Source organism: Artibeus jamaicensis, unplaced genomic scaffold (genome assembly GCF_021234435.1).
Source record: "Artibeus jamaicensis isolate MK-2021 breed Jamaican fruit bat unplaced genomic scaffold, CSHL_Jam_final contig_444, whole genome shotgun sequence".
In the NCBI taxonomy this organism is placed as follows: domain Eukaryota; kingdom Metazoa; phylum Chordata; class Mammalia; order Chiroptera; family Phyllostomidae; genus Artibeus; species Artibeus jamaicensis.
Genome location: NW_026521831.1, coordinates 1,428,567 through 1,449,540, shown reverse-complemented (window position 1 = coordinate 1,449,540; position 20,974 = coordinate 1,428,567). Strand labels below are relative to the sequence as shown.

The 20,974-nt window shown below is 54.3% G+C and overlaps 1 protein-coding gene across 2 annotated transcripts in view; it reads right to left on the bottom strand.

Moving 5' to 3' along the window:
• CDC42BPB (CDC42 binding protein kinase beta) overlaps positions 1 to 13,409 on the bottom strand; it is an 81,817-nt gene extending 68,408 nt beyond the window's left edge. The window contains exon 1 of one of the 2 annotated variants that reach the window (XM_053665959.1): positions 12,798 to 13,409. In XM_053665959.1, coding sequence (XP_053521934.1) covers positions 12,798 to 12,972 — 175 coding nt within the window. In that variant the 5' untranslated portion in view covers positions 12,973 to 13,409. The remainder of the gene's footprint in view (positions 1 to 12,797) is intronic. The other variant, XM_053665958.1, reaches the window with a different exon arrangement.
• Between the last annotated feature and the right edge of the window lie 7,565 nt (positions 13,410 to 20,974).

The window sequence follows — 20,974 nt, the reverse complement described above, 5'->3', positions numbered from 1 at the left end:
TGGAGAGGAATTTTTAAAGAAAAACTAACGATATAGTGGATGCAAAAGAAATTATGAATCCTCCGTGGAGAATCTCCAGAAGCCAGGCGCGTTCTGCCAGCAGCCCCCATGCACTGCCAGCCCGACGCCTGCCTGGAGGCCCAGACGCTGGGACGCCCAAGGGCTGTGGGACGTGCTGCCAGGCGAGCGGGGCGCACCACAGCAGTCCCCCTCCAGAACATGCAGGGGTCGCACTGCCTCTCCTTGCAGCCACTTTCTTATCGTGATAAAACATGAGTAAGACAGAGTTTGTAACTTCTGCCATTTTTAATGGGGGCCACAGGGACTTCAGTTGCTAGAACTGAGATGAAAGAGGAGATGTTACCACTGATTGTGAAGAAGTCGACGTGACCCAAGAAACGCTCTGAGGAACTGCGCTCCAGCAAACCAGACGCCGGGTGAAGCAGACCGAGTCCGGGAACGACAGAAACCGCCCAAACTGACCCACGGAAGCACAGAGAACTAGAAAAGATCTGCAAGCGCAGAGACTGATTATTCACTAGTAACCAAAACACCAGCCACAAAAATACAAAATCTGGATGGCTGCACAGGTGAACGCTACTGAGCCTTTAAAGAGCTGATACTAATTTTAAGAGTTAATACAAACTCTCAACAAAGCAGAAGACAGAACACTTCCTCACTCATCCTATGAGGCCAGCATTACCCTCATACCCAAACCAGACAAAGACATCCAAGGAGAAAATTGCAGACCATTATTTCTTATAAATATAGATGCAAAAACCCTCAACAAAGAACTAGCAAACCAGACCCAGCAACACAGAGAAAGAGCTGTGCACCGCGGTCCCGACTCTGGTGCAACCCGTCCCTGAGTGCACGGTCGGTTCGACACACAGAAACCAGTCAATGTCAGCCTCACATCGGGAGAATAAGAAACAAAAGCCACGGGACTGCCTCCGTGGATGCCAAAAGAGTGGTTAAGAGAAACACTCAGCAGGTGAAGTCGGAACAGAAGGGACCCTCAGCCTGGTCAGCAGGACCCGAGAGACCCGCAGCACACCGCACTCCGTGGTGGAAGAGGGGCCTTCTCCCCAGGCCAGGAACAAGACCCGAATGCCCACTCCAACTGCACGTGGCACTGGGGGGTTGGGCCACAGCCATCGGGCAACAAGAAGAAATGGCATCCAAATTGGAGAGAGAGGAGCGAGCCCATCACCCAAGGAGATGTAATTTTCTATATAAAAATCCTAAGAAATGGGACTTCCGCCAAGATGGAGGCATAGGTGGAGACGCCGTGCTTCCTTACACAACCAAGTTTAGAGACAACTAAATATTAGCAACAGAAAACACAGCCAGAACACAGAAAATTGAACTTTTCAGAAGTCTGATAACAACAAATTCTTCAGCCTGACTGGTAAGAGAGGCGAAACCAGCGGCTGGTGAGGGGTTGCACAGGAAAACTCGGTCAGACGGACTCAGGCGCACGGAATCCAGGTGCAGAGTTGGACCTGGTGGGCAACTCAGCGAGTGACTGCAGGGAAACAGCGAGGGAGCAGGGCTGCGGGTTGACTGTGGTTGCACATTCGTGTGTGGATAGACAAGCGAGGGAGTGGGCGATTGGACGAGAGCCAGCAGCCCCAGCAGCAAGAGGCGGCGGAGGGCACGGCCATTTCCCCGTTCTGACCCCACCTCCACATACAGCGTCACAACCCAGCGACCTGGGAGTCCAAGGCTCCGCTCCTCATACTTAACGGGCGCAAACAGACCAAAAATGGCTCAAGAAGATCTCAAAGCCCCAGAGCCTATAAATCTAAGTGATGAAGAAATAGCAAAACTCTCAGACGCACAGTTTAAAACACTGGTCATCAGGATCCTCACAACTGGTTGATTATAGCTACAAATTAGATATACATATGAAGGCGAAACTAATTGAAATGAATGGAATTGCACAGGACACCAATAGCGATGAAAAGGAAACTGGGACTCAAATCAATGGAGCGGACCAGAAGAAAGCAAATAATGGCCAAACAGAAAAGAATGAAGAAGCAAGAATTCAAATAAACGAGGAGAGTCTTAGGAACCTCCAGGACATCTTTAAACGCTCCAACATCCGAATTATAGGGGTACCAGAAGGGGGAAAGGCACAGCCACCAGTGGAAAACTTATTTGAACAAATAATAAAGGAGAATTTCCCCAATCTGGCAAAGGAAATAGACTTCCTGGAAATCCAGGAAGCTCAGAGAGTCCCAAAGAAGTTGGACCCAAGAAGAAACACACCAAGGCACATCATCATTACATTAGCCAAGCTTAAAATGAAGGAGAGAATCCTAGAAGCAGCAACAGCTAAGGGGACAGTCATCTACAAAGGAGTCCCCATCAGACTGTCAGCGGATTTCTCAAAAGAGACCTTACAGGCAAGAAGGGGCTGGAAAGAGGTATTCCAAGTCATGAAATCCAAAGACCTACAACCAAGATTGCTCTATCCAGCAAAGCTTTCATTTAGAATGGAAGGGCAGAGAAAGTGCTCCTCAGATAAGATCAAATTCAAGGAGTTCATCATCACCAAGCCCTTACTATATGAAATGTTAAAGAGACTTATCGAAGAAAAAGAAGTTAAAAAAACATGAACAGTGAAAGGACAACAAACTCACAGTTATTAACAACCACACCTAAAACAAAAGCAAACTAAAAGGACAGCTAGATCAGGAGTGGAAACATAGAAATGAAGATCTCAAGGAGGGTTAGCAACAGGGGAGTGGGAGGAGGAGAAGGGAGGAGAAGGTACAGAAAATAAGTAGCATAGGCAGTAGATAGAAAATAGATGGGGGGGCAAGAATAGTATGGGAAATATAGAATCTAAAGAACTTGAGACACATGGTCATAAACTAAAGGGGGGTAATGGTGGGGACAGGGGGGAGGGTGGAGGGGAATGAAGTGGGGAATAGAACAACTGTAACAGCATAATCAATAAAAAAATAAATTTAAAAAAACCCTAAGAAATCCACTAAAAACACTATCAGAATAAATGAGTTCAGCAACTTTTCAGGATACAAGATCAATATAAAAAGATAATGGTATTTGTATACATTTGCAATGAACAATCCAAAAATGAGATTAAGAAAACAATCCCATTAAAAGCACCCCCCCCCACCTCAGCAGTAAGTTAACAAAAGTGATGCAGGTCTTTCACTTGCCTTGTAAATGCAGTTACCACAACCTAGTCGGACAATCAGTTAAAACCACAAACTTTGTCATAGAAGTTTTACCACAATAAAACAGTAAAAACACTTGAGTTAAACTCTGAAAATGGCAAACACTCTTTAAAATGTTTTATTTATTTATTTTTAGAGCAGGGAGAAGGGAGGGAGAAAAAGAAGGAAAGAAACCTCGGTGTGTGGTTGCCTCACACACACACCCTCCCAGGGACCTGGACTGTGCCAGGCATGTGCCCTGGCTGGGGATCGAACCTGCAACCCTCTGGTTCACAGGCCAGCACTCAATTAACTGAGCCACACCAGCAAGGGCTAAAAACCACAAACATTTGTGAACAAGTATTTAAGGTACAGAGAGAACTGAAGACAACAGAAAGGCAATCTCGTGAAGACCGCCACACTCCCCATACCGAAAGCGGAGTGAGGGGATGCAGCCCCCCAGCCCCAGCGGGCTTCTTTACAGACACTGACAAGCTGATCCCAACACTTACACGGAAATTCAAGGAACCCAGAATAGCCAAAACAACCCCGAAAAAGAGCAGAGTTGGAGAACTCACAACCCAGAGCAACGAGACAGAAATCGGGACTGCGGTGCTGGCCTGAGGAAGCGCAGGCACAAGGGGACAGAGATGAGAGCCCAGAGATGAGCTACCTGCGCACACGTGGCCGGCCGATTTGACAAGGACCAGCCGAGGGGAAGGAGCAGTGTCTTCAATAAGGGGTGCTGGGCAGCAGAACACCCACAAGCAAAGGAGTGGATGTGGCTCCCTTACAGGCAGAGAGAGCTCTGCGACCTTGGACTTGGCAATGTAGTCTTAGACATGACAACAAAAGCCACAAAAGAAAAGTCTAACTGGATTTCACCAGAATTAAAAAAATGTTTGCTCCAAAGGGAACCATCAAGAAAGCAAAACAACAATAGATAGAACTGGAGAAAATATTTGCAAATCTTACATCTGATGAAGGACTTGCATCCAGAATATATGAAGAATTCTTAGAACTCAGCAACAAAAAGACAACACAAAAGAATGAGCAAAGGAATTGAATAGACATTTCTATAAAGATATTCAAATAACCAATAAACACAAGAAAAAATGTCAATATCCTCAGCCTTTAAGGAGAAGCAAATCAAAACCACAAGGGTATCTCCAATGACTAGAGTAAAAAGACAAACAGTAACAAGTGTCGGGGAGGATGTGGAGGAACTGGAGCCCTTAGACCTGGGTGGGCGTGTCAACCTGTGCAGCAGCTCCAGGTGACTGAGCAACACCCAGGCATGGGTCCCGGGGAAGAACGAAAACGTCCACACAGACACCTGCACGTCAGCGCCCACAGCAGCGCTGGTCATGACAGCTAAAAAGCGGAGACAACCCAAAGGTCCACCAACCAACAAAGAGATGCTCAGAGCATGCACCATTCACCCAGCAGAGTGTTATTTGCCAATAAAGGTAATGAGATACAAACAGATGCATCTTTGAAAACAACATGTTAAGTGAAAAGAATCCAGGCACGAAAGACCACAGACCACACGATTCCATTACATGAAATGTCCAGAACAGGCAAATGTGTAATAAAAGTAGACAAGGGGCTGGTGAGAGCTGGGGGGACGGGGGCGGGGTGGTAGTGAAAGGGGACAGGGCTTCTCTGAGTGGGTGGAAAGGTCCTGGGATTAAACAGTGGAGACGGGCGGCACAGCTCTGTGCACTAAAACCCCGAGTTACACTGTGTCAACAGGCAAACCGTGTATAAAGCCAGGACCAAGAAGTAAAAAAAGAGAAAAGAAATCATCTGGTAACTGATTGAAAATGGCAAAGAAACCTTTCCTCTCCACTAAAATAAACAAACTCAGTTGTGTAATTCAATTTACGTTACACTCCTATTGCTGACAACTGGTTTTTGTTCAATAACCCTCTTAACATATTATTTCACAAGGATTATCGAAACTTCACAAACACAAATCTTGCTTTTTGAAAAAACAATCAAATATTTGTAAAAGAAAACATATCCAGGCTTATCACTTTGGTTACATGAAACCATAGCAATGCCTCAAGTTTTGCCTGAAGCATTTCTTGTGCTCACACTCCAGGGTAAACGCCGCCCTTGAACATACAGTCACCAACCGGTGAGACCGGAAACGGCGCTCCCGGTGACTCCCACACCTGGGACGGCGGCCCTCCAACCCCGGGTCCCCACTCACTGGAAAGGTACATTGGAAAGGTGGCTTGTTAGTTTACATAAGAACATGCAACCTAATTTCAAATACTTAGTGTTAGAAAAGAAACAAACCCATTTGTGACAGAGCTGCACAATTATGTTTTAAGAATCTCTACACACCCATTAATTATGAAATGAATCAACACAAATGCTGTTTCAAGTTAAAAAAGCAAACTCAGGCCCTGATTTAAACTTTTTAAACCAATGACAGAAATTCAATGATTTCAATTTGGTCCTTCCCCCAGAACGGGTCAAAGCACAGCCTCAGAGTGTAGTCCGGGGTCAGCGGAGCCCACTGACCTCCACATTTCACTCCTGTCGTCTGCGCTTTTAGAAACTTAGGAGGGGCGGGGGAGTTCCCTGTCCCCCCGGCACACCAGAAGCTTTGGCGTGGGACAAGGCCGGCTGCGAGTCACGTCGAGGAAGACAAAGACCCTGCACGCCGCAGTCCTGAGTCACAAACGCCCATGACGACAGACATCTGTACACTGTGTGCCCACCGCACACCGCGTCGCCTGCCGCCCGGAGAGACGGCCCCAGGAAGGACAGTGCAGCACCCACCTGTCTGCTTCCAGAACAGCCAGCGTGCCCTTCTCCCCTCCGCCCTCGCTTCAGCGTCTCGCAGTTAGTGGAGACCAGCTCGTGCTCCCGTCCTCCCTCTTCTCCCTTCTCCTTGGGGTCGGGGGGCAACGTTTCTGACTGGTAAGAACAGAAACAGCAGCACATCCAAACCAGAGACAACGCACTGCACGTTCTGACGGCAGAGATGAAGGGTGGGGTGACTTCCAGGGGGTGGAGTGCACAGACCCCACTGCCGCTGCACCCTCCGAGTCGTCCCCGAAACGCAGCCCACAACTGTGAGTGGCGGCAGTGGAAACCTGGTCACCTCTCCTCTGCTGAGTTCACCTTTCCACAGTGCCTGGCACATCCTTGAAAAATACCTGAACTAACGTATGACAGATGAGAGCTGACCAGAAATGTCAACGTAATTTTGCACAGTGGGGAAAGCAAAGCTAGAAAAGCAAAAGCTAACTGCGCGAGGCGGGAGTAAGAAGGCGGGGAACTACCTGTAGCACCAGGACCTCTGAGGGTCTGAACAGTGATGAGCAGGAACCAGGCCTGCCTCCCAGCCTGCAGGAGAAGCTACTATGGCCCCAGGCGCCCTCCAGCCAGCCACCCCCACCCCGCAGCCCCCTTCCCCGCCTTTACCCCACCTGCCCAGAGAGCTGACAGCCCGGCAGGCACTGCACTACGCTCCACCACCCAGGCAGGAGAGAGACCCCTCTCTGGAGAAACCAACAAGCCCAAAACAAAGATCTACTGTGGCAACTTCTGGTAGTAGCCCCTCAGGTTGGCAAGGTCCCCATCCTATTTCCAAAGGTGGGATGCAACATTTGAAGTTCGCCCATGCAGAGAGATTCCCCCTTCAGCCCACTCGTAAGTATGGAAAGACAGCCAATAACCAGCAGAGATCTGGTCAGAGGCTTCTGAAACCAAAGACAGAGACCAAAGTGGAAAGCAGGAGCAAAAGGACTCAGAAGCAACAGAGAAAACAAGGGGAAACAAAGGAAATAGCCACAAAACATACATGTGTATCCAAGAAAAATCATAAACAAGAAGACATGCTGTTAAAGTGCACTATCTTCATGGAAGAAAAACAGTGTTACAAAATAAAATACTGAAAACAAATGCACTTAGAAATGAAACATATGACGGTAGAAATAAAACACGGAAGAAAAACAGTGTTACAAAATAAAATACTGAAAACAAATGCACTTAGAAATGAAACATATGACGGTAGAAATAAAACTTCAATGTAAGGACCAGAAGATAAAGTTGAGGGCCTCTCCCAGAAAAATCAGGACGAAGATAAAAGGATGGAAAAAGGTATGAGAAAAGAAAACTAGCAGAACACTCCAGAAGGTCCAACACCAGACTAGCAGGAGACCACGAAGGCTAGAATGGAGAAATCAGAGGAGGGCTCTCACAGAACAACACAGGGAAGTGTCCGGAATCTGAGGGCCCACGCGGGGCACTGGGGGTGCAGAGAAGGGCCCTGCCGCTCCCAGAGAGCAAACAAGCCAGCGCACCTGCGGCCCGCGCCCGGGGCTCACAGCCTACGCAGCGCAGACAGCACCAGCGCCAACGCTTTCAAACTTCTGAGGAAAAAAACGGTTTCTAACCTAGAATTCAACACCCAGGCAAATTGTCAGTCCAGTGGGAGGGGGAGAGGTATTTCAGACCCTGGCGGACCTACTCCACCAGGAGGAGGAAGGCGGACTCCAGGAGGGCCTAATGGTGGAGACCGCGGAGAAGGATGAAGGCCTGCCCAGCAGGCTCGCAGAGAAGGTGGCAGCTGGGACGCCAAAGGCTCTGCGAGGGGCGGGAGGCCGCGATCAGATCAGCGAGGGGTCTGCCTGCGCTGGGGGAGTTCCACTGAAAACCAGGCCAAGTTCACAGCTACACGTGGGCATCTGGGCTAAAGGACAGAAACTAACTCATGCCACCGAAAACAAATTCCCTGTCCTTCCTAAGACAAGGAATTAACTGTATCCTACATGGCTTGGCTGTTAGATATCCACCCAATGACAACACAAACAGTGAGTATCGCTTTAAACAAAAATCATTACATAAAATTACACACAGAATTTTAATATGGGTATTTCATACTGTCAAAATATCCGTGACTTTACATCTAATGAAAGTATTTTTCCCTCTTAGTCCATTTTCATTTAAGCAAGCTTCTCACACACACTTAAGGTAACTTTTTAAAAAAGATTTTATTAATTTATTTTTAGAGAGGGGAAGGGGCAGAAGAAGGGAGAAACATCAATGTGTGTTTGCCTCTCAGGCGCCCCCTACTGGGGACCTGGTCTGCAACCCAGGCATGTGCCCTGACTGGGAATAAAACCAGCGACACTTTGACACTTTGGTTCGCAGCCCATGCTGAATCCACTGAGCCACACCAGCCAGGGCACATGTAAGACAACTTCAGATTATGGGGGGAGGGGAATGGGTGGAGGTGGAAGAGGATATTGGAGGATAAATGGTAATGGAAAAAATACAATAAAAAATAGTGTATTAAGAAAAGGTAATTTTAACATACTGCAACACGCTCTGGAACATTCTAAGAATCTAAGAATCAAACTTAAACTCGAGACAGAGACTAAATGGGTGCTATGTTATAGGGATTAGAGTGATGTAAATATAGGCTTTGTTTTTTTAATTCTTTCAAAATTTCCTCTTATTTTTATCCCCTTCGATTCAAAAAAAGCTCAAAAACCCGTTTTTGGTTTCTGCCAGCAAGACCCTTATTTATTAGTCTGAAAAGACACTCTTTGCCTCTTTACCAAGAACAGCACTCAACAGTCTGGCCGTACTTAATAAATACAGTTTCAAATTAACAGTCCCGTCTGTCTGCCTGATCACTGCACCCACGTCAGCAGACGGGAGGGAATTCCAAGGATGCTAAGGGCTGCAGCAGAAGGCAGGCAAAGGCAAAGGGAGCCACCTGCCAACCCCCAGGAGGTGAGGTTCTACCTATGTGCACCTGTGCATTCACATTCTGAAGAGCAGCTCACCGCACGCGCCCAGCTTTTCAGGTTGCGCACCGTCGTTGCCCTGCAGCGAGACAGCTCACGCCAGCTCCGGTTTCCTTCTGTGAAGGTCTGTGTTTCACAGACACTGCCGTTCGCTTTACAGTCTGACTGCCAATGAGAGGGTTCAGGAGAGAAAGGGGAAGCCCAGTGGGCAGCACCACGCAGTCTCACTGGTCGCATCTCAGGCCACGTCCTCCCTGTCTGTGTACGTTTCAAATAGCGTTACCCTCAATCTTATGGTGCAATCCCAGTATTTCCCTGCAATTTAGATCTTATTATTCAAAAGAAGTTTCTCAAATCTGTTATTTAAAAAAAGCATCCCCAAGCCCTCATCAGTGTGGCTCAGTCAGCTGGGCGTCACCCCAGGAACAGAAAGGTCACTCCTGGTCGGGACACAGGCCTGGGTTGTGGGCTCCACCCCACTGGGGCACGGTCCACGGGTCAATGTTTCCCTCCCTCTCTTTCTCCTTCCCTTCCCCTCTCTCTAAAAGTAAGACTTTTTTTTAATGTCCCATGTTATGCAAACATCCTAGCTGGAAAAACGATTAAGGTTAAGGCACATCTTGAGACGTTTAATGCCATCTGTGAAGCCTGAACTGACTGCCTCGGCAGTCGCCCACCTGCCCCAGCACTGAGTCGCCCACACTGACAGATCTAGGAGCTCCCGTCGAGGAGAACTCTGAGCAGGTGCTGTCGCAACCGCAACGGGAAAGAGCACCAAGGAGGAAATGGAACAGGCGGCTTGAAAAGTTAATTCCCCTCCTTACAGAGGAGGCGCATCTGGGTGAGAGGGGAGGCCCCGGCCAGCCTCTGGGAGGTGTGCCTCTTCCCCCGCCCCCCCCGGCCCCGGGACCCCCAGCGGCCCTGCAGGCCACGGGGCAGTGCAGAGGGCCACCCAGGGCCGAACAGCAGCCCTGTCCAAGTGCTGCAGCAGCCATGACATTCAAGTCACGTTATGTATCTAACACCCGCAAAAGCACTTTTTATATAACAGAGATGAAAGAACAAGTTGGCCTCATTGTAGGTGTCCACATTTGTTCACTTGTTGAAATTTCAGTGTTTCCTGTCCTCTGCTTCAAACAGTATCAAACTTCCATTAAAAAATAGCTTATCCCTGGCTGGCGTAGCTCAGTGGATTGAGTGTGGGCTGCGAACCAGAGTATCGTGGTTCGATTCCCAGTCAGGGCACATGCCTGGGTTGCAGGCCAGTTCCCAGCAGGGGACTCACGAGAGGCAACCACACACTGATGTTTCTCTCCCACTCTTTCTCCTTCCCTTCCCCTCTCTCGAAAAATAAATAAATAAAATATTTTTTAAAAAATAGCTTAAAAATTAATTTTAAAAAAAAAGAAAAAATAGCTTAAAGATATACACACATAAGCAGAGTATTTCTAACTTTTTAATTAAGGTCTGTGGTCTAACAGAGGAAACTAATCAAACTATTCTAAACACAATGAAGGGAAAATGAAAGACAAAAGCCCACAAAGAAGCTAGGCTGACTCTGGCCATAAGCAATCACCGTGGAAATAAGAAAACGAGGGCCAGAAAGTCTTCTAAAATGTAAAAAAATTGTCACCTAGTCATTCCAGACTTCCCCAAAGACTTCCCAGTAAGTCTCCAAATCTGAGCTGAATATACTATTTTTTAAACTAAGTTTCAAGAATTCCACAGAATTGTCACTAGACACCCAGCAAGCCTGGAAAGTGGGGAGGGGTGCGTGACAGGACGCACGTGTCCAAGCGCCCAAGCGCCACACAGAAGGTGACCCCCAAATGCGGTTCCCACAGAGGCCCACCCGCGCGTTTCCTGAGCAGGAGTCGTGGGGGCCCTCCTGACGCCCCACAAACAGTTGTGCTGGAAAGACCAGTGCACGCCTTCCAATCATCGCCAGGCACTCCAGGCACAGGCAGCGATGGCCACGTACCACACCGTGGCCGCCGCTGCCACCTCGGCGTGGCCTGCCCTGCTCCCAGAGCACGCATGTTTCACTGGGATGCCACCCGCAGTTTAGGACCCGTCTTCATCTAAACTTGTGAACATTAAAAGTAAGTTCACACTGCTGTGCAAATTAAGGCCTCAGAATAATGTAATGTATTTCTTTTTATAGCTCCCAGAGAACCAAAATGCAATTTTGAGAATACTTCTGTCTTAACAGCACGCAGCTCCAGTTTAGATCGGGGAAGGTCAAGCCTCCTAAAAATAAGACCCCTACACATGCTGGAGCCCACCTGTCCACAGAGTGGCCAAGGGGCTGCCCCAGCCTCCGGGTCAAGCCCTGTCCAGGATGGCGGCTCGCAGCTCTCCAGCAAGGCCTTCCCTCCACTCGCCCCGCTCCCTCCTCTCAGTCGTGCTTCCACGAACAGCCCTACGGAGGCGAGCCTGACTGCGGACGGACCTCTGGGCTGGAGGGAGGGCACACGCTCACAGAGGAATGGCAAGCACAGTCCCCACAGGCTCAGAGTAACTGGCACCGGAGACCTCGCTTTCACACTGACTGCGAGGCCAGCAAATGATTCAGCAGCAGATCAGCTCACTGACCAAGGACCCCAGGAAGCGAACGCCCCCTTTCACTTGCACTGTGGGTACCCACCCACCCGGACCGAGCTCCCCGCTGCAGGAAGCCGCAGGCCACCCTCGCAGGCATCCTGGCGACCCGTCGGGAGAAAACCCAGAAGCCCTCTCCGGAATACAGCCACTTAAAATTTTAACCTGGAAACGAACTTCCAGTTCCAGTGACCACTTCCGCCGAGCAGGAGACCTTGCTGCAGAAAACGCACTGATGTGTTTCCTCAGGTAAAGGTCCGCTCTATCGGCCCAAAGGGTAGAAACGACTGGTTCCGATTGCAGTCCAGCCCAATGGCACCGACGACCCAGGGACATGTTCACAGGTGTGGCCTGAGCGCCGGCAGCACTAGTCTCGCCAGCTTCAGGTGACTGAGGGCCCTGACAGGGCTCCCACAGGCTTTCACTCTACCCTGCCTTCCAGGTTCCAATGGTCATTACAAGGCTTCAGCAAACCTGTGCCCTAATCGAGCTTTACAGGTTCGCTGATCAACGATTACACCATTTTAGGCCCTTGAAGGAATTGGAGATGGCACGCAAAGATCGGATGGATAAAGTTTTTAAACGACTTCCACGTACAGACAATTCCAACTACCCCCCAAATGTCACAGGTATCTGTTGCAATCACAAAGAAAAAATCAATTTGCTCTTGTAGAGTGTACTCAAAATAGGACTTTTAACCTTAAAGCTGCCTGGGCGGTGCTACAGTGCAGGGGACGTAGACTGGCTGTCACCTAGGAGACGCATCCAGGCTAGGGGGCCCACGGGCGGCGCGGGAAGCGGCTGGGAAAGCGCAGCGGCTGCCCCCGCAAGCCAGCGGAGCGTGTGCGGGGCCCTCGGCGCTGATTCCGAACCCCGAGCGGGGAGCGGGGGGCGGGGGCGGATATCCCAGGCAAGGCTGCAGGAAATGATATCCAGACTCGAAGGGTGGGTCTAGGAAGCAGCAGGGGCGATGGCCTGGGGCGGGGGGACGGGGGTGACGAAGGATGTAGCTCCTAGGGGCAGGATGAGGGGGCGGGACGACCGAACGCGGATGTGCGAAGGCCGAAAAGCGCAGGGAGGGACCGAGAGCCGCGAAGGGATCGCAGCGGCCAGAGAAAAACCAGGCAGCGTGTGGAAGGAAGCGTGAGGGAGGGCGGCGTGGAGGAGGCGGCAGGGTGGGGAGGAAGCCAGGCTGGCTGGGGAGCTGAGGGTCAGGCGCGCGTGCACTTACCCCACTCGAGGAACTCGGCCACGTACTTGTCGCGGCGCAGGGCCGAGTGGCTGCACTCCGTGTACAGGCAGATGAGCACGTCAAGCAGCGTCTCTACGCTCAGGGCGCTCTCGTTGCGCCAGGGCCCGTCCAGGAGCAGCTGCTCCAGCTTCTTGAGCCGCACCGTGGCCGACATGGTGCCGCGCGGCCCGCTCCTCACGCGCCCGCCTCTCACCTCCCGCTCGGCCAGTCCGTCAGGGCGAGCCCTCGGGGACCCAGCGGCCGCGAGCCTTGGCAGCACCTCGTTGCCGCCCCGTCCGCGTCGTCGCGCCCCGGACTAGGCCGACATCTTGAGCTCGGTCCCGGCGGCGCAGCGTCTGGGTCGCCGGGCCCCGCGGGTCCATGGACCGGTCTCCTCCCCTCGGCGCCGCCGCCCTCCAAGCCCGACGCGGCCCGCCCCGCCTGCTCGCCTCAGCCCCGCCCGCGGCCGCGCCCTCCTCGCCGCCACCGCTCCGTACAGCAGCGGACCCGAGCGCTGCGCGAGCCGGACCGGCGCCCCAGCTCCGACCCTGGTCCCGACCCGGCGGCGCAGCCCCGCGGCCCGCAGCCAACCAGGGCGCGGCCAGCGCGAGTGCAGCCAACCACTGCGGGGCCGGCCGTCGCCGCGCTGACCTCAGCGCGCCGCCCCGCCCCTGCGTCCCGGCTCTTGACTCCCGGCAGGATCGGACCTCGCCACTCGCCGTAGGGAGGCCGGGATTCTGGGAAGGCTGGGGGCGGGGCGAGCGGTGAGCCAGTGCGCCGCCGAGATTGCGGCGGCCGCGCCTGCGCAGAGGGTATCCGGGCGGTTCGTACAGCCCTTCAAGGACCCGCCCTCTGGGTGCGGGAGCAGACCCGACACCGGGTTTCGGTTCCCGGGGAGCATGGGGGTTGGAGCAGCTCCGGCCGTCCTGGGGCTTCGGGGCCGCCCGGCAGTCACAGCTTTGCGGCGGGATTTAACCAGGGCTCCGGGATTTAACCGGAGCGACCTTTGGAAACGTGGACCCACCTTTAACTAGAAGGACGTGAGACCTAGGCCGGGACACTGCAGGGCTGGACACTGCAGTCCAGCGCCCGGTGAATTCGCGGTGTCACGGCCACCTCCAGTTCCAGTGTCCAACTTAGGTCTCCCGCGAACGTAGATGTCTCAGAGTGGTCGTTTGGAAAGAAGCGGCCGGCTGTTTGTCCGCACCCTGGGTCTGCCCACACCCTGGGTCTGCCCACACCCTGGGTCTACCCAGCGAAGTCGCTGCTTGTACTGAGGTTGTTGGCTCATTCGGGTGGCTGGGGAGGAGGGTGACGGCAACTACCCGCACCCAAACAAACCCGTAGCATCGGGGGGCGGGGCGCGCTTCGGACTCGCGGGGAGGTCACCGACGCCATGGATGCGTGAGGGCCGCGGCGAGGGTGCAAGGCTGCAGGAACCCTGACTCGGGGAGGGGAAGGGGCTTCAGCAGGAGCAGGACGGCAGCGTGGAGCAGGTGGGGGAGCAGACAAAGGGTTGGCGGAAAACTAAAGGAGCCTGTAGCAAAACTAACCCACGGAATCGGGAACCAGAAGAATAGCTTTCTCCGTGGAGGTGTGGATGGGAAAGGGCGGGAGGGAGCTCGGAGCTACTGGAAGTTGATTTGGGTGGTGGTTGCGCAGGGGCGGGTACGGGTTAACAGTCTTAAAACTGCACTTGCGAGCGGTGCATATCACTGTTACATACTGTACCTCAATTTTTTGAAAACCAGCAAAAAACAATCTCTGGTGTTAGAGGTCAGAGTAGCAGTTTCTTGGGAGAGGGACTATGAACTGCAAGGGGCATGAGGGAGCCTTCTCGGGAGGTAGGAACCTTCTGCGTCTTGATCACACAAACAACTTGTTGCATGGGTCTGTGGATAAATAAAACAAACCGTGCTCTGAATATTTGTGCACTTTGCTGTGTGTGTAATACCTTGAAATGGGGAGACAAAAAAGAAAAGGCTGACGTCTGAACTTGTCTGGGATGGCCCCCATTTTTGTCTTTAACCCGGTGTGAGTGTAAGGATGTCCTTCATCCCCACTAGGATTGTTCATCCTCTCACCTCCGACCTAACAGGCTTGGCCTGGCCCTGCTCCGCCCTCTGCCCTGTCCTCACCCTCTTCCTGTCTGACCCCAGTCTCAGCAGCCTCCTTGCTGCCTCAGGGCCTTTGCACTTGCCAAGCCCTCCACCTCAGACCCCCCTCCCCAGCCACCCTCTTTTGGCTCAATCCAAATCCGTTTCCCTATTGCCCGTTCAAGGGCAGCCTTGCATAACGCCCTGGGCTAGATCAGACCCAGTCCTGCTGTAGTTTTCCTTACTCCTCTGTATAGCAGGTGCCTGTGAGCGTGGAAACAAAATCTTTCTGTGCCTCCGTTTCCTCAGGTATAAGAAATAGTATAATAATAGGACTGACCTCATCATTTCAGTGAGCTTCTGAGAGGACCGAATGAATTCACACCTGGAGAGCACTTTTAAAGGAGCCTGACTCAGTAAGTGTTCACATGTTGGTAGCTGGTATCATACATTAGACTTCCTATTTCAGAAACGGGGCTCTGATCAGCTCGTGAAGAATGCGGTCTCGGGTCCCCAGGCCAGCAAATCCCAGTGTTCACACATCTGTCCCGTCACTTCGGACTTCTATAACAAAGAGCCAGAGACTCTGTGGCTTATTAAAAACATGTAGCCCTGGCTGGTGTGGCTCAGTGGAGTGAACAGGCCTGTGAACCGGGAGGTCGCTGGTTTGGTTCCTGGTCAGGGCACGTGCCTGGGTTGTTGGGCTCAGGCCCCAGCTGGAGGCATGTGAGAGGCAGCCACACATCAATGTTTCTCAGAAACAACCCCCAAAAACATGTCTCACAGTTCTGGAGGCTGGAAGTCTCAGATTGGGGTGTCAGCATGGTCAGGTTTCGGGTCAGTCCTGTTTACGGAGGGCCATTGTTCTGTGTCCTCATCCTCAGGTCAAGGAAGGAGGGAACTCTGTCCTTGCAGAAGGCATGGGTCCCATTCGTGAGGGCTCCACCCTCATGACCCGATCACCTCCCAAAGGCCCTGCCTCCCAGTCACATGGGGGTGAGGATTTCAGCCTACGGGTTCAGGGGGCATGAACTTAGTCCGTAACAACATCCTCAGGGTACCCAGGCACTGGGGCCTGCTCCAAAGGATTTCTTGTCTTTGCAACAAGTGGGGCTAAGCCTGACCTTATCCCCAGCACCCTGAAATGTGCACATGCAACTTCAAACTGCCAACAGTGTCTCAGTTCAGAAATTTGAATGTCGGGGTCTGTGGACTTAAACCTTAAACCTCTGAACTGGATTTAACCTTAACTCCTCGCGAAGAGGTCCAGCCCGGCCCTTCGGGACCTGAGGTGAGCACCGGGAAAGGACTTGGCTTCTCCCTCCTTCCTTCCACAAGCCTCTCTCAGCTAGTGTGCCCTCCTCCCACCCTCCCAGTGCTGCTGCCAGCTGCCAGGCTGGAGGACAAGGTTTTGGGGAGGGCTGTGGCTTCACCTCTAGCCCAGCAGAGGGTAAGTTGACCCCTCTCTGGGGGACATGCATGGGCTCCTTGGCAGCTCCCTGCTGCTTCCGCTCTTGAGCACCTGTTGCCTTTCTGAGTAGGAATTTACCTGTTGGCTGCAGGGGACCTCTGCCCTTCTATGGGGGCAATTGGACAGGACCACGGGGCATAAGATGACCTATTCATGTGACTCACAGCTGTCTACACGACTCCGGCCTGTCCACAGGAAACGCCCTCGCAGCCCTGGTCCTGTCAAACGAGCTGGAGGTCCCAACGGGGCGGCACACTCCTGCCCCTGTCCCACGGCAGCTCGCAGGCCCTTCCTCCCCGGCCTGGGTCCGTCCGCAGCCCACTGTGCCTCCAAATAAGGGCCATGTCTTAAGCTGTCTGAGGAATTGCCGGCAAGGCAGTCCTGCTAGGCTTCAGATGAAGGGAAGCACATCCCACACGCTGAGTGCCAGCTCTACCACGTTACCAGGTCCGCTCTCTTCCCCTGACCCCTTATCCCAGGTCTGGGACGGGCCCCCAAGCACTGCCCTTGGCAAACTACATGCAGCGACCTGATGGCTCATGTGAGAGTCCACATCTGTTGTCTCTTGAAGTTCTCGTGTGGTGTTCTGGTAAATTCTACAACACCCACACTGGACAGAAGTCGCTGTTCCTTCACTGGGCAGTCCTTGTGTCTGTCCGCCTGACACCCCTCCCCCTCCCCCTACACCCTGTAGTCTCTGACCGTGGAGTCCCGGAGGAGCTGCCATGCAGGCTGGACTTGTCCCCGAGGGCCAGCTGCTCAGCTCTTCAAACCCCTGCTCAGGTGTCATTGTGCGATTGAAGCCGGACCAATCAGAGAGCTTCTTCAGGGTGTTTTACACCAAAACGAGAGAGAATTTCTTGTCTTTTCCTTTGGACCAGAGGCAGGAAAATTTTTTTTGGCAAAGGGCTTGTGTCCTGGCACCGGCTGCTTCCATCAGGGGACAGCGGGGCCTCTGACACATTGAAGTGGAGGGGGGCCCCTCCCCACGGGCCAGTTCTGGAGTCCCCGTGCTGCCTGGGACACTGGTCCCAGTCGTCAGAAGGAACTTGCTCTACACCTGGGGGCCTCCTGGGGGCCGGAGGGCTGTGTGAGGAGCCCCAGACTCCCTGTGGTACTCGGTGGCTTTTCTGTTGGGAAAAGGGAAGGAGCCCGTTGATGACAGGCCCAGAAAGGACTCGGGTCCTCTGGTCTTTGGGTCTTCCTGCCAAGGCTAAAAAAAAAAAAAAGTGTGCTGAGGAGCCAGAGGAGGAGGAGGGCCGTGGGTTGAAGACCGTGCAGGGGAGTGGGCAGCTGCAGGGGACCTTCCCTCTTGCCCACCTCCGCCCCCCCCCACCTTCTCTGAAGGTCACTTCTGTGCCCAGGTCTCAGGCTGCAGGTCGGTGCCCTGCCCGGTTGTGATTGCCCACGACCATCAGGAGCTGGTGGGACATCGTGTGCTGCGGCCGTTGACACATTCCCTGGAGGACAAGGGTGATGAGGATGAGCTCGAGGGTGGCGGCTGTGCCTCTGCCCCTCCAGGTCCTCATTCCATCCCCGCCCTGCCCCACTGCTTTGTGCCCCCAGTGGGCTGTGCCCGTGGGAGGGGGGCAGTGAGCCTGCCTGGGCCCCTCCTCTGGAGGAGCAGCTGTCCCCAGGTTCTGTCCCCTGCCCTTCTGCTGCCCCCAGAGGACCCACAGTCGGCCACAGCCCCCGGCCCTGCCAGCTTCGGGAGCTCCCCTGCCTCCCCTGCCCCAGCCCCCACCCTCCATGAACAGACCACATTTATGCTCTGCCCACTGCCCTGTGTCCTTGTGGCCCTGCCGGGGCTCTGACTCATATGCTCGCATGTGCAGTATCGTCATCACAGGGTTACTTGTGACTAAAATAATGAAAACCTAAATGTCCATCAGTAGACAAATAGATAAATAACTGTGCGTGCATAATGTGGAATTTCACACAGCCATCAAGAAATGATAGACACTTATTCATTCAACCAACCCAAAGCCTCTGGATGCCTGCTACATGTCAGCACCGTTCCAGGTGCCGAGGCACAGTGGTGACCAAGAGGGACACCGAGCGTCCATTCTAGCCTGTGGACAGCTCACAGGCCAGTGCCCGGGAAAAAGAGAATTTCGGGGAGAGGTGAGGGCTGCCAAGAAAGTGGACACGTAAGTGACGGCGAGGGGGTGGGCCTGCCTTGCAAACGGGGGGACAGGGAGGCCTCCCAGCAGCACTGACAAGTGTACCTGAGGCACAGCGGAGAGGAAAGCAAGGCTTGCCGCTTCCCAGGCAGGGAAACCGAGGCACGGCCAGGAAGGGAAGAGTAAAGGGAGCGCAGGCCCGAGTATGCCTCGGAGGAGAGGAGGTGCGGAGGGGGCAGGGGCGCACGGCCAGTGAGAGGCAACACAGTGGCTCAGCTTTGCCTGCTGGTCACCGCCACCTGGTCCTGTGGCCACTGTGACCCTGCCACTGGTTCCTGAGGTTTCCTGCCACCTGACCCTGTGGGCCGCGGCTCTTCCTGAGGGTGTTTCTCTTCCTCCCGAACCTGAGCTGACAATGTGGAGGAGTTTGAAGGTCAGGGGCAGGAGCCAGTACCCTGCCAGGCTCAGGCGCAAAGAAAGCACCCACCAGGTACGTGTGTGAGAAGGAGGAGGCAGGAGGGTGGCCGGGAGGGGGAGGACAGGTCGGACAGGCCTCTCTCCAGCGTGCCGTTTCTTTGGCGCCCTGGTGCAGACCTGGGGCAAGCCCTCCCCTCCTAATGTCCCCACTGTCGCCAGGAACATCCCCTGCGTCCACAAGCATGGCCCCGGCGGTGCCCAGGGGCTGCCCACGAGGACCACTGTGCGGCTGGGCGAGAGGACTGGACTGCCGGGCCAAACTGCGGGCCCCAGGCCCTTGGCTGAAAGCAGACAGAGACCCCCCTCTGCAGGTCTCTGTGAGACTTCCTCCCGTGGAGTCGGGGGGCCGGCCTGCAGTGACCCAGGGCACCTTACCAGTAGACAGTGACTGATGACGGTGGTGGTGGTTGAGGGAGGGAGACAAGGCGCCCCTCAACACAGCACTGCAGGGGTACCCTTGTCCCTGTCTGCGGCTCTCCCCTACCCTGAGAGCAGCCTCCCCCATCCTCACATCTCCCTCTGGTTCAGAGGCCTTCCACGGCTCCCCACTGCCTCAGGGACAAAGGGGTCCCGGATATAGAACTCGCCTCCAGGAGGAGCCTGCAGGCCACTGAAGGGAATCACCAGCTGCCTGGAAGGAGCGCAGTGGAGGCTGGACCAGGAAGGGGGCGCTGGAGGCGGGGCCCAGAGTAGCCGGGCCTTTGGGGAGGACCCTGAGGCTGGAGCACAAACACTCCAAGTGCCCCGCAGGCGCAGCACTGTGCAGACCAACCCGCCAGGGTCCCTGCAGTGGGGACAGAACTGGCCCCCTTTCTTCAGAAGAGCAGACGAGGATGCTCAAGGCACTGGAGTAACTGCCCGTAAATGGCAGGGTGGCTCCTGAACCTAGGACCCCAGGTTCAGCAGCCTGGACCCCCAAACCCACCCCCGCCTGCTGGGCCCAGCCTTTCCTCAAAGCAGCAGGTGCCCCCTTCTAGCCCAGGCTGGTGTCGATTCCCTAGAACACCCCCATGCAGGGCACTAACCCCAGCGGCCTGTCTGCATCCCCACTCCACTGCGCAGATAAGGAAACTGAGGCTCCCATTGGGCGAGAGGCCTGCTCAGGGGCATCAGGGAGTCGATAAAGGAGCTAGGGCTTGTTTCAGCCTGTGCGGCCAGCAGAGGCCTGGGCGCTGCCCCAGAGCAGCGCGACGGCCCCAGGCTGCAAGGCTGACCGGTTCTGCTGGGGGTGTAAACAGAGGAGACCTGCGAGGGACCGACAGCAGACAACCCTGTCTCCCTGGCCACCCCTTCCACCCTGTCCGGGCAGGTGCTCACTCACCTCCAGCCTGCTGGAGCCCCGCCCCTCGGGGCTGGGTGACCGGGGAGGGAGGGAGCCCAGGGTGCGGGGATCTTCATGGCCCATCTTCAGCTGGGGCACTGCGGTGCACAGAGCACGGCCTCACCTGATGGCCCACGGGAAGATGAGCCCTCCCCGCTTCCTCCACCCCGTTGCCCGCGCCCGCCCGAGGTGGAGGTAATGTTACCCACCTGCGGGACTCTACGGACTGAGATAATGCGCAGGCGGGCGTAGGGGTCTCTCCACAGCCCACTGCATCATCACCCTGGCGGTTATCGCTAACGGGCCTCACAGCCCCTCTCAGAACTCAGCGAATAATCTCCCGAAACTGGCCTTTAAGCCCCCGTGGACCACTGCCGACGCGGGTCTGGGAGTCCGGACGCCGGGCCTCTCCCGGCAGGGCAGGGCAGGGCAGGGCCGGGGCCACCTTTCCCACCAGTTCCTCTGGCCTTTCCCCACCCTCCCGCCCAGCGCTTCGCGGCCCAGAGCGCACACGCTGGGGTTCGGGTTTGGGAGCCTCTGTCCTCACTCACGAGGAGCGCCTGGTGCGGCGGGGGTCGCCCTGGGAGTTTGGTGACTGAACACACGAGGGAAGGGTGGCCCGGGCAGCTGAATGACCCGCTGGATGTCGGGGGGGTGGGGGGGGGGACCGGAACTGCCGGGACCTGGGA